Source organism: Olea europaea, chromosome 4 (genome assembly GCF_002742605.1).
Source record: "Olea europaea var. sylvestris chromosome 4, O_europaea_v1, whole genome shotgun sequence".
Classification (NCBI taxonomy): Eukaryota; Viridiplantae; Streptophyta; class Magnoliopsida; order Lamiales; family Oleaceae; genus Olea; species Olea europaea.
This window is the reverse complement of record NC_036240.1, coordinates 3,854,118-3,870,128: the sequence shown is the minus strand read 5'-3', so window position 1 is coordinate 3,870,128 and position 16,011 is coordinate 3,854,118. Positions and strand designations below refer to the sequence as shown.

At 31.4% G+C, this 16,011-nt stretch overlaps 1 protein-coding gene across 1 annotated transcript in view; it reads left to right on the top strand.

The window, feature by feature from the left end:
• Window positions 1-13,756: 13,756 nt before the first annotated feature.
• LOC111392537 overlaps window positions 13,757-16,011 on the top strand; it is a 3,479-nt gene continuing 1,224 nt past the window's right edge. Inside the window, exons 1-3 of the mRNA XM_023017904.1 lie at window positions 13,757-13,815; window positions 14,854-14,992; window positions 15,507-15,746. Coding sequence (XP_022873672.1) covers window positions 13,757-13,815; window positions 14,854-14,992; window positions 15,507-15,746 — 438 coding nt within the window. The remainder of the gene's footprint in view (window positions 13,816-14,853; window positions 14,993-15,506; window positions 15,747-16,011) is intronic.

The following is a 16,011-nucleotide window of genomic DNA, read 5'->3' as shown; positions in this document are numbered from 1 at the left end:
AAATGAAAGGATAGAAACATTGGGTTGCCTCCCAACTAGCGCTATTTTATAGTCGATAGCTCGAATTTTGTCATAGGTATTTTATGGCACTTTAAATATGGCTTGGGAGGTCCTGCATAGTTTGCTCAATATGGTCTTGTTCCGAACTGCAGTTATCCTTCGAATTTCATCCCTGTCTTTCTTCAAGTGGTTTGTCTTTCTCTCCTCATCCGTATGGAATCCCATATTGAATGTCTTAATCTCCTTTAAATCAATAAAAACGGATGGAGAGTGTAGTATACATGCCTCATGAATGTTTGGCTGTTTCTTCAACTCAAAATTATAGGGGATTCCTATGTCAAGCACTTCAATTTGGAAACAGTTTTCAGGCTCGTTGGGGTATTTCATTGCCTTGAAAACATTAAAAGAGACTTGTTCCTCCCCCAGCCTCAGAGTTAATTTGCCTTGCTGCACATCTATGAGGGCTCTTGCAGTAGCCAAAAATGGTCTTCCCAATATGATAGGCACGTCCCTGTCTTTTTCCATATCCAAAATCAAGAAGTCTGCTGGGAACATGAGTTTATCCACTTTGACCAATACATCTTCAATAATCCCTCGTAGATGTGTAAGTGATCGATCAGCTAGCTGTAGAGTTTTATGGTTGCCTTAGGCTCTCCCAATCCTAGTTTCCTAAAAACAGAGAGTGGCATCAAGTTAATACTCGCACCGAGATCACACAATGCTTTATCAAAATAAAAATCATCAATTGTGCAAGGTACAGTGAAACTCCCTGGATTTTTTAGTTTTGGTAGGAGTTTTTTCTGGATTCTAGCACTGCATTCCTTCGTAAGCATTACTATCTCATGGTCCTCCATCTAGCGTTTGTTTGATATAATATCTTTGAGAAACTTCGCGTAGCTAGGCATCTGGAATAGTACATCGGCTAGTGGGATGTTGATATGGAACTTTTTGAAGACTTCTAGGAATTTTTTGTACTGTTGCTCCAATTTTTGCTTCTTCAACCACTGTGGAAGAGGAATCGGAGGCTCGTAGGGGTTGACTGTAAATTTGACCTTATCCTGTAACTTTTCTGAATTTTCCTTTGAAATTGATTCCTTTGCAACAGTCTCTTCTTCAGCAAGGGAAGATGTCTCTCCAATCATACCCGGTCTCTTGACATGAATTTCAGGCAATTGTACTTGACTTCGAGTTGTAATAGCCTTGGCTTGCTTTTTGGGATTGATTTCTGTGTTACTTGACAAGTTACCTGGCGTTCTGCCAGTCAATGCTATGGCCAACTGCCCCATCTGAGTTTCCAAATTTTTTATCGCTGCATTTTGATTTTGAAGTGTAGCTTCGATTTTCTCCGTGAATTTTTCTATCATATCTTCCAATTGAGGCCTCTTCTCTTGTTGTTGAAATTGTCCATGTGGCCTATTTTGATTCTGGTTGCTCCAAGAGAAGTTGGGATGCTTCATCCAACTGGGATTGAAAGTTTCTCCATATTGATTGTATTGTTGGTGTTGTCCCCACTATGCATAGTCTGCTTGCTCAATTCCTTGCATGAGTATCGGGCACTCCTATGTTTTATGCTCAGCTCCACATTCATCACAGTTGCTCTTCTTAGCTTGTACTACCTGTGATATGCTTTCCACCTTGTGATACAGAGAGTCGATTTTTGCAGATATTGCTGAATAAGTATCCACCTCGTAGACACCCGAAGTTTTCCTTGAAATTGCCCTCTCAGAAGACCACATGGATGATGTGGTAGCTATTCTCTCAAATAATTCCAATGCCCCATCAACTGTTCATGTGGATATTGAGCCATTTGATGCTAAATCCACCATGTTTTTGTGGTATGGAAGTAACCCTGTGTAGAAGAATCGAATATGGATCTTTTTATTAAACCTATGTTGAGGGCACTTTCGGAGCATGTTTTTGAATCTGCTCCAAGCTTCGTCAAATGATTCGATTTCTCATTGACTAAATACTGATATGTCATGTCTCAGCTTCGCTATCTTGGTTGGGGAGAAAAACTTTGTGCAGAATTTGTATGCCAACTCGTTCCATGTAGTGATACTTGCAACCAAAAGTGAATCCAACCATTCAAGTGCTCTGTCTTGTAGCGTATGTGGAAACAGTCTTAGCCTAATAGCGTCATCCAAAATCCCTTGGTATCTGAAATGTTGACACATATCCAAAAATCGAGATATGTGTGTATGTAGATTCTCCTCGGCCTTGCCATAAAATTGGTGTCCATTTAGAAATAGCTGTATCATATTGGTCTTCAACTGGAAATTTGGTTGTCCAAACGGTGGATACACTATGATGGATTGACTTTGAATTACTTGAGGAGTCAAGAAATCTCCCAGAATCTCATTTCCTTCATTAGTTTGAATAATGAGATTGTTTAGTTCGTTAGCCATTTGTACTTGTGCTTCTCGGTGATCTCTTTGTAGTCGATGAAAGGTGCGCTTGATTTCAGGATCAGTTGGAATTAATTCTCCTCCAGTCGATCATGGCATGCAAATCTGAGAAACAAAACCAGTACGAGCACTGAGATTCAAACAATTTAAATAACTAAACACAAATAAAGGATAATAACCTAAAATAAAAATAAAAACAAAATTATACTAGCAAAATAAAAATTGAAGTTCGAATTAGTGCCTCGAGAAATAAAATTAAACTAAACTCAATCCCCGGCAACAGCGCCAAAAACTTATTCACGAAATTATTTTATTTCGATTTAAAACTACTGCAAGTGTACGGTTCGTTAATAAGTAATAAAGTGGATTAAATGAGTCCGAATATCGTCCCACAGAGATTGATTAGTTCAATTTTACCTATCGTCGCCTTAGCCGAAACAATAGAAATTCTTGATATTTTTGATAACTAAATTATGATTTAATAACCCATTTATAAATATAAAGCCTAAATTAACTAGATTAAATGCATGATTATAACTAAATGCAAGTTTTATAAAAATATGATAACGAAATACGTACTAGGATCCCGAATTCCCTTATATCAATCCCCTTTAATCCGAATTTTATAAAATTGACAACACGATTCAATTATGAAGACCAATATTCCTAATTTGTTTAACAATCTCTCTCGAGTAGAATTAAACCTATTTTCACATACAATCTGACTATATGCGAACATATAAAAATGCATTAAAGATTTATGAATACTTAAAGATCATGTAAAGCATAGCCGTATATTTCTATCCCCTATCGAACTTTACTATAATTAACACAATGTCTAACTTATTTTCCATCTCTCGAGGGTAAAACAAGCCACAAAACTTATACAACTATTGCGCAAATAATTGTAGAGAAAATAAAATCCATGCCAATCATTCAATAATTAAAAACATCTTTTAACGTAAAATTAATAAAATTCAAGATTAAGGGTTCATAATATAAGGTTCATCGCAAATCCTAGCACATGAAAATCTAGCCTAACATAATGAGAAATAAAGAAAAACAATAATTAAAACCAAGGAAGAACATCACCCAATTGATTCTTGAATTGAAATCTTGAATCTTGAAGTGGGTTGCCTTGTTTTTGCCTTGATCCTCATCTCCAAATCCTCCAAAATTGTGTATATTCTCCCCTTCTTATGTTTCGGGGTCGTCTGGTATTTATTGGGTACAGAATTAGGTCAAGGAAGTCGTCCAAAACCTTACTAAATCGTGTTTGAGTCGAATAAGGAAATCTGAGATTTTGTCACATTTTTATACCATGCGATCGCATGGTATAAAGCCATGCTACCGCATGGTTCAGAAGTTTCAGCCCAGATTTTTCCTCGTATTGCCTTGTGCGACCGCAAGGAATTATAACCATTCGACCGCATGGTTATAGGAATTTTTTTGTCGGACAGCTTTCAATATTTTGATCACATCTTCCTCTCTTAATATCCGATTGAGATTATTCAAAGTGCATTGGAAAGAGGACTCACAAATCTACACTTTTGATAGAAATATGATTTCTCAAATTCTGATGTTTACTATTCCAAAAATGAATCTCAAGTAGAGACTAAAGATCACGAGCATAGCTTTTTCGTCTGAAAGTTGATAATACTTCGACCATATTTCACCTCTCGACTCATTTTCTCATCCGATTGATCTCTAACACTCTTGAATCTTCATTCCATTTCCCATCTCATCTATGGATTATTTGCATCTTGGTTCCCGAGCTTTCAGTTTGATTCATTTTGGTCCTTTTTGCTTGTCTTTTCTCCTGAATTTCACCATATTCATCGGTGTTCCTACAATTCACAAATGTAACGAAATTAAGTCATAATTCAATCATTTTGCTCATAATTAAGTCATGTTTGTAACCTAAATAAGTGTGCAAAAATACACTTATCAGTGTCCATGCTTTTAAGGAGTTTGAAAGTGTCAAGTTTAACAAAGAGCCTTCGGTTAAAGCACTCAGTGTGGATTCTGCTACATTGTGTGCTTCGACCTTATTTGGTAAAATTTGAACTCCTTGTGGAATGTTGGGAACCCCGGGTTGGGTTTAGGTATCATTTGTTGATGCTGTGGAAGAGGTAGAACGTTTTTCGTGAGATGGAAGATTTTGGTTCTGAATGAAAAGATTAGTTTATTTCGATGCATTGGACTTATTTTTCTAGGTGGAGAAATTTTAGAGCTTTGTTTGTTGCAATGAAATTTAGGTCAATGTGGAGATTATTAGATTTTGTGACCTAAATTAGGTTGAATTTTTTTGGAAAAATGTTATTTCTTTATTTTCATGTGACTTAATCGGAAGATATTGTTTCTTTTATTTCACGTGATTGAATTGAAAAAATATTATTTCCATCTTTATGATATTTTCAAAGCTTGGTATGCCTCTATAAATATATGGCTCTTCTATTCAATTTAGGAGAAGCATTATTGTTGAAATTATATTATTCTCTTCTATTGATTGTCAATAAAACGCTCTGTTCCTCTTCCAATTTCTTTCTTTACTTTTAATATTATTCTTGTTTGTACAATCATATGCTTCATATTATGTCAATAAACTCCAAAATTTTCTACCATTCCATAGCAATAACTATTTACAGGCCAACATTGTTCGAGGGAATACCTCTTTGTACCAACTTCATCAATTTCATCATTTAGGGCACGTGACTTCCACATGCGCACCCCTTAATTTCAAAAAAGAAAAAGAGGTCTACTAGACGGACAAGGCCACGTAGGCAACAAGGCCTACATGGCCCTGTCCATGTAGATTTTTTTCGAAGAAAACTGCCTCTAACTTTTTTTATAATTTTAAATGTTATATATACTCTGTATTGTATTTAATTTTTTTAATGGAAAATAACAAATTTCATTAATTAATACCACCTAAGATAATAGGTGATAAAAAATTTGGAATACAATCAACCAAAATAAAGCGAATGGGGCATTATTAGCGAAGCAAGCGGTGAACCGTCATATTCCCAAAGGTTGCATTTTTGAAAAGATCATGTTACATGTACAAACTTTTTTTACAAACTTTCTTACTCACTACTCACAATGAGGGTAGGGACCACAAGCCAATATTTTTTAAATTCACATGGGGTCTGCTAATTTTGTAAGATTGAATATACCATTTTGTTAACAAGATTTTGTACAAATATCTTTATCCTTTTTGAAATGACCACGTCAAACACTCTATTTAACATATAAGTCTAGCTTACTAATTAATTACCACAATGGCTTTTTTAACGTTAAAAGGAAAAAATGCCCTTCATTTCAAAATTAAGATGCGAAATTTCTCCCCTCGACCCGGTTACCAAATAATAGATTTATTATGATTTCTTCAAATTTTGAATTTCTTCAATACAATAAAAGAATTTTTTATTTAAATCTTTGAATATTAAAACTAAAAACAATTATCCATCAATACTTTAAGCAAAAAAAATTTGAATTTAACCAAATAAAATGAAGAAACCTTGAATATGGAGATGGAGATGGAGACGGAGACGGAGACGGAGACGGAGACGGAGACGGAGGGGGGAAAAATGGGTTTTTTTTTTTTTTTTTTTTTTTTTTTTTTTTTTATATTTTAACTTTATTTTTATTTTTCATTTTTACTTAAATTTGATCAAAAGCCATCGTAGAAAAGTGGCCGGGTCAACCGGCCATCTACCATAATTTCCTCTATTCCCAAATGGGAGAATATGCTAGCACGAATCAGCTCTTAACATAATAGACTCAAAATATCAAGAACTTCGGTACGAGCTTCTGATGTTAGACTAGTAGTCTAGTATAGAGTCTCAAGCCTAACCCTCCATGAAATACGTGGTTCCTCTCACTGCAAATGATCCCCAACAAGCTATCAATAAGCCTCAAATCCACTTCAAGTCAAATTGTGAAAAATGTCTAAAATAGAATAATCCACTATAACATTAAAACGAATCCTTATGCCGTAGTGGAGAGAATTTATTTTACCATGTAGTACTTAAATATTTACTAGTTGTTGATTGACACGTGTATTGCACGTGATTTTGCAATACTATAAATTGAAAATTTTAAAATAACAATTATTCGATCGAATTTTGCAATTATGATAAAACAATAGGGTAGTTAAATATCATGCAACATTGTGTTCAATATTGCTTAAGAACGTCGACAGATTTAAATTCATACATATAGGTAGAGAAAAATTGTTACGAAAGCTGCAAAATTTATCTTCTTTATAAGATACTTTAGTTCCATGACCTCAGTTCAAATTAAGAAGATGCCTTTTATAATTATTTTTTGGGGAATTTCGTGGATTCATAAGAATTTCATTAAACATGATGAAATTTTTTTGGGGTTTCTTCAAATGAGATATTGATGAATTTTATAAGTATTTCAAAATTCAAGTTTCCCTATTTGAGATTTTTAGTGAGATTTATGAAATTTTTATAAATTCATGAGTTGTTAATGATACTCAAATTTTAAGTAATTTCTTTGAAATTCATTAAAATCTAGTTGTTTTCATTAAAATTTCAATTGGGGACAGCTGATTTTTGAAAGATTTTTAAACCACGTCAAAATCTTAGTTGATGACAGCTCATAAAACATTATCCAAATAGCCTCAGATTTAATTTAAATAAATTTTAAATCTAAAAAATCACGTCAAACATGCTCATAATAATCTACTGAAGCTCATTTATAAAATGTATGAGTTACAGTAAAAAAAAAAAACCATAAATGAATGAACCTGTATTAGTTGGAATAATCAATATAATGTGTTCATCCAGTTCACACACAACACACAAGAATGGATTCTCCCAGAACAGCCTTTTCATCTGTTCATATTCCATTTTCATTTTTCTTTTCACACGTAAATTTTTTTTTTTTTTTTTTTTTTTTGTAATTTCATTTGCATGCATTGATGGATGGAAATACTATATTTTAGGGCATTATCCATTGTCAGAATTAGATTGCACACAGGCTTGCATAGATAGTGGATTTGTTGGGGGATTTGTGTTTCAATTACGGCATTCGATCTCGACAATGCTGGCTCTGATTATAGACGATCGTCTAAGGCCCCAAATTTTATTTATTTTTTTATTTTACATGTATTTTACATATATTTAAGGTCTCATATTTAAAATTGGTCTAAGGCCCCGAAAATCTCAGGGCCGACCTTGGATCTCGAAATTTGTGCATGCATGGTCGGAACTAGAACTGCATTATAGAGTATAATGGATTTTGGATGGGTCGAATCTTTTTCAATTAATGTCATATAATGTTTTTTTAATCAATTTTCCGAAGTAACAAGAAAAAAAACTGTCCATGGAGGTCTCTCTAAGCACTATTAAATGTTGCATATTTATTTGTTGAATGCATGTGTGAGCTATATTAATTATTGTCATTGAACTAGATTTTTCTTGCTCACTAATCTTCAATATATTAAAAGTGGGGATTAAGGAGAAAATTTTGATTACCAATTGTATCTTTAAATATTTAGCTTTAAGTCCAATATACCCTCATTTATCCCCATGTCTTTTCTTTTCCATTTTGCCCGTATATTTTTATGTTTATGGTCAATAATACCCTTAAAATTAAATTTACTTCAACTAAAATTAAAATTTTTAATCTTTTAAATTAAGTAAACTAATTTCCACTAAACACTTTATTACTAATTATTAATATATGATTAATAAAAACTTATATAAAAACAAAATAAAAATTATAACAATACTACATATATAATTAACATGAAATGGCATAGACTATTAAATCAATTAATATTAATATATAAGATTTATAAAAACAATAAAATTATATATACACTTAAATTTTTTTAAACCTAATATTATAGATTAAAAGGCATTCCTAAAAGATTTTGTTGAAAATAAAACATAACGGTTGAAAAAAAAAATACAGTTAACTAATGTTTACTTAATAATTATCAAATGAAAAGTCATTTTATAATAATTCATCAACTTTTTAATCACCATTAATTTATATTAATTTGGTCAAATATTATACAAAAAAATTTATTTTTTAATTACCTAAGTGTGAATAGATGATAAACATTTGATTTCGCATTTTTCTTTTACATTTTTATATTTGTGGTGAACAATACCCTTAATATTCCATTTATGACTTCTAAACAAGATAATTAATAATTCTTATTGCTTTCAAAAATTAAGTCAGTTAATTTCCACTAAATACAATTATTACTAATTATTAGCACACAATTAATAAAAATATTATTACAAACAATTAAAATAAATTACAATAATACTATTTATATATATAATTTACTTAAAATGACATATTTTATTAAGTCGATTAATATATAGAATTGACAAAAAAATAAAATTACTAACGCAATTAAATATTTTCAAACCTAATAATACATATTGAAAATAGTATTACATTTCTAAAAAATTCTTTTGAAAATAATAAATTCAATCCATAATCACAATCTTTAAATATTTTATTAATCAAACACATAATTAGAGCTTCCTTACTCTTTAAATCTCAATTATGAATTCATAATTCGTCACTCACGAATCACATATTGAGAATGTGTTTATAAATTGTTTTTCTTCATATTTTACTTTCTTATGTAGTTGATGTGTAATTATTAATCACAAATTTTGATGGTCACTTTTGATTGGAATGATGGCCATTCATTTTTTTTATTTTTTATTTTTTATCGAGCACAAGAACCAATAATAAACCTTTTACTTTTGTCAATAATGAATTTTAATAGTGTGAATTATGTAAAGATTTATTATATTGTGTAGTTATTTTGAATTTATTTTTTACCGAAATTTACTTGCATTCGGTTATCCAATGTAGTACAAATTTTTCTTTATTTCCTCAATTCGAATCTTGTACATTTTGACTTTATGTTATTCGTTGATTAATGAAATTATTTCTTTCTTATTGTTACAATCGTATAATGTGTGAATGTTAGTTTTGAGGAATTGGAAATTCTAATGTCAATTTCACTTGCAAAAAATATAGGTATAAGTTTTCAATCCGAAAAACAGTTTGGTGCTTATTAAAATTTGTAATTTTTTCATTTAAACATTGGATAAAGAGAAAAAAATTATCAAAATATAAAATTAGATTATCCCAAATTTCGAGTGTCATATTCTCAAAATTTTTAATCCTTACAAATTTGATTCAATACACCATAGAATATTAATAATTCTTGAGATATCAATTTTATTAATTATAGCCATTTCTATAATTGACATTCACTTAGTATTGTTACCTTTAATTTGTAAGAAAGATATTTTGTATTTCTTAATTAATTATGACTATTAATCATTAAGAAAGCTCTTGAATGCATAGCCTTCCAACTTTTTTATTTTATTTTATTTTGAATATTGGTTTTAACGCAAAATTAGAGTTAAAAATTATTTATGTAAATAATTTAATTGCATAATCAATTAGTTTAAGGTTTATGTCACAATCCACAATTTTTTGTCCAAGTGTTTTGATATTTTAAAATTTTGTAGGCATTTCAATTTTTTTATTTTTTTTATTTTTATCAATTATAACGATAGAACATTAGTCAGATAATACTAAAAAGGTATACATTTTAAATTTTAATGTCATCATATTGAAATATTGTTATACGATATACTAAAAAAATTGTAAGTATCATTGATGCTTATTAAACTTATATTATATATAGATATTACTAAAAATATTAACATTATTAAATGTGAAAGATCTTAAATTTGACTTTATAATTTCGTTTAAGTTGTAAATTCTTTTTTCATATTATACTATGTGCAAAGAATATTTAAAAAACTAGCTTTTGATTTTAAGTTCGTACCAATTATTTTTATAATTTTTTATTATCATTTCCTTTCGATTTTCACAGAATTATTATAAAAAGAGGTGCATGTCTCCAATGATACTAAATCTAATCAAATCATTATTGAATCGAAATAAGTCAAATATATTTACTTGAATTTAGGCAAACCAAAGCAAGGGATTAAATATATCACTACTTTCGACAAATTAAATGAGGTATAACTTTTTATATTTTGTGATTTTGGATATATTTAATGAATATAAATTATGCATCCATTTTAGCATTTCAATATTCAAGTAAAAGTTTTGTAATTTATATGAAGTTGCCATTCAAAATAAAGCAAAAATGATAATAATTTAATTTCATGAATTTAAGCACACCATTTGTTTGTAGTAGTAATAGAATTTAGTAATTTTTGGACATCCTTGCTTATTGTCAATTCAATTCAATATTTGATTATTTTAGTTCTTCATCTTCAAGGTATGTTCTTTTTAGTAATTTTGTTTCATGTTTGATTCTCATTTTTATTTTTTGTGTGGAATTTAAATACAAATCAATTTTATCAAAAGGAGTGTCTAAATACACTGTTGTCAAATAGTATCCGCACATCCTATTAACTCTAACAAATGATGAAGGATATTTATTCAAATTTTAGAGAGAACAATTTTCAATATATCCATACTTGCAATTATCATTAACAAAGTTTTAGGACAAACAATGCTTATTATTAGAATATATATTTCTGAACATGTATTATCTTATGGACAACTAGATCTCACACTTTTTGTGGATTTTCAATGCAATCAACAAAAGTATTGATAAAAAACTAAAAATAAAAAATAAAACAAAAAAAAGTTGTAGAATGTTGAAAAAAAATATTGTGTACAAAGAAATGTTATTCAAATGAAAATATTACATTTCAATTTATTAAACCTTTCACATTATATGCATAATTTCATAAAATATGTTATATATATATTTTAGTAATATTAATTACATCAACTACTTCCAGAAACATTGTTATTACTTAAAAATATTAGGCATATCATTCGTCCGATACATAAAACGTGCAACGCACGTGCTTACTACTAGTCTTTGAAATGGATGATATTTTGAAATTTATATAAATGCAACTACTCTAAACAACATGTGGTGCAAGTTAATTGTATAATAATAATAATAATAATAATAATAATAATAATAATAATAATAATAATAAATTCCAATTTGGCTATTCTGGTATAAAATTTATTTTTCTTGTACATTCTAAAATGTAAATAGAAGGCGTTACTCCCTAAAGTTGAATGCGTCTAGCTTCAGGCTCGAAGGTTAAAGATGATTCATATTTTCTGTGATAATCCGACGGGGAATAGCTTTCCGAGAAAGCAAGAAAGGGTCCGACTTACATGTGCCCGAGGTTTTCGACCTAGTTTACTCTTTCTTGGATACAGTGAAGATTTATGAAGTAATCAATACTTATTTTTGTAAATTTAGTATCTCGAACCCACTTAGACTAAGACATAACTTTTATTTGTTGAGATAACAATTATGGTGAAGCGGGATCAGAAACGACGAATCTATTTATGATAAACAGATCCATTATCATTGAGTCATTGACTTCAAAGAATTTAAAGAATACATCAAAAAAATAATTAATCCAAATAGTTCGTTTAACTTACAACTTATCTGATTGCATACCCACAAATTTTTTTACAATATTTTTTAGTAAAACTTTAGAATAATATATCATCGTCGAATCAAAGAATTAACCGAGCATGGTACTTTTTAACAATTGTTTAATTCTCTACATAGAAACAGAAAAGAGGGGAAAAAAATGATCAGGATTAATATATGCCATTACAAATTATATAAATATAAACTTTAGTGCAATAATTTTGTCTCAGAAATTACACCATGATTTTGGAATTAAAGTACAAAAATGTTTTATTTATGACTTCATATAATTGAACAAAACACTTTCAAAAAATTATCCAAACTGATTTATGGCTCATTTGACGTGACTTTTGAAAAATTAAAAGTTGTTTCTGAAACTAATAAACTACTTTTAGACGTATTTAAACAATTTTTTGAAAGTATTTTGTCTTACTAAAAGAGTTTTTAGAGGAAGCACTTCTACAATAAATAGAAACAAAAGTAAAAATCATGTCATGCTTATCCTAAATAAACTTCTTAGTCTTAAAATTCACTTTTAACTTTAAAAATCTCTTGCCAAACAAACCCATAATAGTCAACTTCTCATTTATAGATAACTATAAATGAATGGATCAGTAGATAACTATAAATGAATGGACCAGTATTAGCTGGGGTAGTCAATATGAAGGCCAAAGACCATTTATTTATAGATAATGTATAGGTCAAAATGTGTTCATCCAATTCACACACAACACACAAGAATGGATTCTTAGTCTTAAAACTCACTTTTAACTTTGAAAATCTCTTGCCAAACAAACCCATAGTAGTCAACTGCTCATTTATAAATAACTATAAATGAATGAATCAGTATTAGCTGGAGTAATCAATATGAAGGGCAAAGACCATTTATTTATAGATAATGTATAGGTCAAAATGTGTTCATCCAATTCACACACAACACAAGAATGGATTCTCTCAGAACAACCCTTTTCATTGGAGTTTTTTGCACAACATTGCTCATGTCTTCCCATGAAAAGAGTTTAGGTAAATTTATATTCCATTTCCCTTGTTTCATTTCCCATTTCCCCAAGTATAGCAATTTTATTTTTAATTTTTCTGAATTTTCAGTAGCAGGCTTCGAAGGCTTCGATGGAGTTAATGACTATGTTGTTATAGGACGTTGTAGGTCGGATGAAGAGTGCATCAAGTTTTGCAAAACAGATGGTTATAGTGGGGGCAGGTGTACAATTCCAGATACGCCCTTTGGACCTCAACTTTGTCTATGCAAGACTGGAGCTTGAATTGCATTTCAGAGTTTTGATTAATAAGGAATTTTGGGATGTCAAATATTTTATGAAATAATAAAATAAGAAAAAATAAAAAAATAAAATCCTTAGTTTATCAATGTCTTCCTAGGCACTCTTAATTGATTGATGGATGATTGTGTGTTTAATAGATATGTGAAAGATATTATTTGTATGCATCGAGCTATGTTTATTAGTATTGACACGTTTGTCTAAGTTTGGTGATTTAATTGACATTAAAAAGTTAAGTGATCCAAATGAGATAAATTATAAGTTGACTAATTGATTGACCTCTCGGAGAATTTTTATCCCCTTTATAATTTTTAATTGAACTTTTTGAAAATTGGAAATCATTGAACTAATTAAATTTGGGAAATATAAACGAGAGAATTGTTGCATGTTGTTGACGTTCAAAATCGAAGTAATCAATTTTGATAATAGTACAAAGATAATATTATTGACTTTTCCTTGAAAGTATTATGTTACCGAAGAGAAAAGAGAGTAAAGTATTATAGCTGAATTTGGAAAGGTTGGCCATCATTGTCATGTCGATTACAGTATTTGAATTGTCACCCGATGACAATTACAACGTTTTCCCTATTAGGTGTGCCAAATTATTCAGATGATAAGGTTTTCTTCTTGGAAGACAAGGTTGGCTCCTTACAGGTTATCGTGACATTTGGGATAATTGCGGTTATCTCCATCATTGCTAATCTTTGATTGGTTGACCATGATGTTATCACGTATACCATGTGTCCTCATGGGATTGATTAAAGTGGGGGTAATAATATCGCTTTAGTTAAATAAATAATCATGATGTCCATTAATAACGTCTGAGCCCACTAAGTTGATGAATGACTACGATTGAGCTGTTTCTAGGGATAACGTGAAACTGAAATTGTTGGTTTTGTTTAATTCTGTATTATCACCTATGTTGGTTGAGATTGCCTAAAAATGTATTGATAGTGACTTTACCTTGATGTTCATAACATTATGTCACTAAACTTCTGATACTTTACTTTTTGTTCAGTAAGAGTAATGGTATTCAAATATAGTTGTTGATTAGCGACTATTTTGCGACATTGATATTCGAAGTAAACTAATGTATGAAGGAATCAGTATCTCAGCATAAATCAAGAGGCAGATCAATCTTATTAAAGGATAGAATGTTAAAATAGTGATATCTAAGATCAAAGGATGGAATGTTAAAATGTATTCTCTTATTTTGATGTCAAACAATTGAACTTGAAAATTCAAATGTGCTAACAATTTTGGAATTCTTGAATAATTCAAATAATTAAAAATTTCACATGGTGACTGATGCTACCAAAAATCGTACCTGTAGATTTCCCGAGCTTGATGACTGATGATGAGCACGAACGTGATCTTCCGATACCTGAAACAAAGGCAACGAGGTGTGTTCTCGTCGCCCCTCCGATGCTTAAGTCAGAAAGGGAAATATATGCGTGAGGCTATGTGCTGAAGAACAATGTCAAACGTACCTGAATAATGGTTCAAGGTTCTGTATTTATAGTAGTAAGTGACATTCTCCTAATTGGACTCAACTAGCTGGATGTCCTCATCTGTTGGAGTCCTGAATGGTTAAGGAGTTGGTTGAATTCCAGAATTATGCGTGAGATAGGACTCTTGTGGGAGTTAAGATTCCTAATTGCGTAGGAATTCTAAAGGGTGAACAATTGTCAGCAGTAAGGAAGAGCACATTCCCGAGGACTATGCCCGAGGACACATGTTTGCAATATGCGAAGCGTCATGGAGATGTGGTCGGGCCTTGTGTCTCGAGGACGAACATGCTCGAGGACACCACAGATGGATTTACAACTTTACCAAAATTAGTCCTCGGGATATACTGATCGGGGATATTGTAAAATGTCACCATCATAGGCCCCCGTGCATATATGCTCGAAGAAAATGCTCGAGGATATGATGCAAAGAGACTAGAAATAAAAGCTCGAGTTTTAGCCCAGGGATTTCTGAACACCTGTCCTTGATCAAAAGGCTTGACGCGTACTGACGTCAGCCCTGGAATAGGAAAAGGCGGTAAAAACTGGTAGGGTTAGATGTGGGACACGTGTCCAGATCTAACGGTCGGGGTAGTGACTTTTGGGCTTCTTGCTCCTGTTGCCTATAAATACCCTCCCCTCATTTCATTTTTCACTTTTTACTCTCAGTAAACTTCTCTCGCTAATCGTCGGGATCGGACTTTGAGTTTTTAGACGTCGACTTTAAGGTAAGACCTCGAGTTTTTAAGTTATTCTTTAGGTATTTTTTACATAGGTCAGGATGTCTAGTAGTAGCAGTAGTGAGTCTTCGTCCTCATCCTCGAGGAGTACTCCTAAGGACATAGGATGCTCGATCATACCTATGGCTGTCCCAATTAATGCCCAACCTCGGGCACAAAGTATCCCGACCCCTTTTAGGTATCCCGAGGTCCCCTGTAAATTTAAAGAACATCTAGCGATATCGACGGCTAGGGAGCATGGGCTCATGCCCAAATGCGACGTTAGGACGCCAGGGGTAGAGGATAGGATGGCCTTTGCTCGGGATGGAGAGTTCGTGATTTTTAGGGACTCACTAAAGGGGGGATTTCGATGGCCTCTGCATCCCTTTTTTGTGGCCTTATTGGTCGAGCATAATATGAGCCCTGGACAGCTCGTGCCAAATGGGTGGAGGATGCTTACCTATTTCTTTATAGCCTGTAGATACCTAAGAATTAACCCATACGTCAATCTCTGTAGAATGGTGTTCGACCTGAAACAGCTTCCTCAATATACTTGTTTTG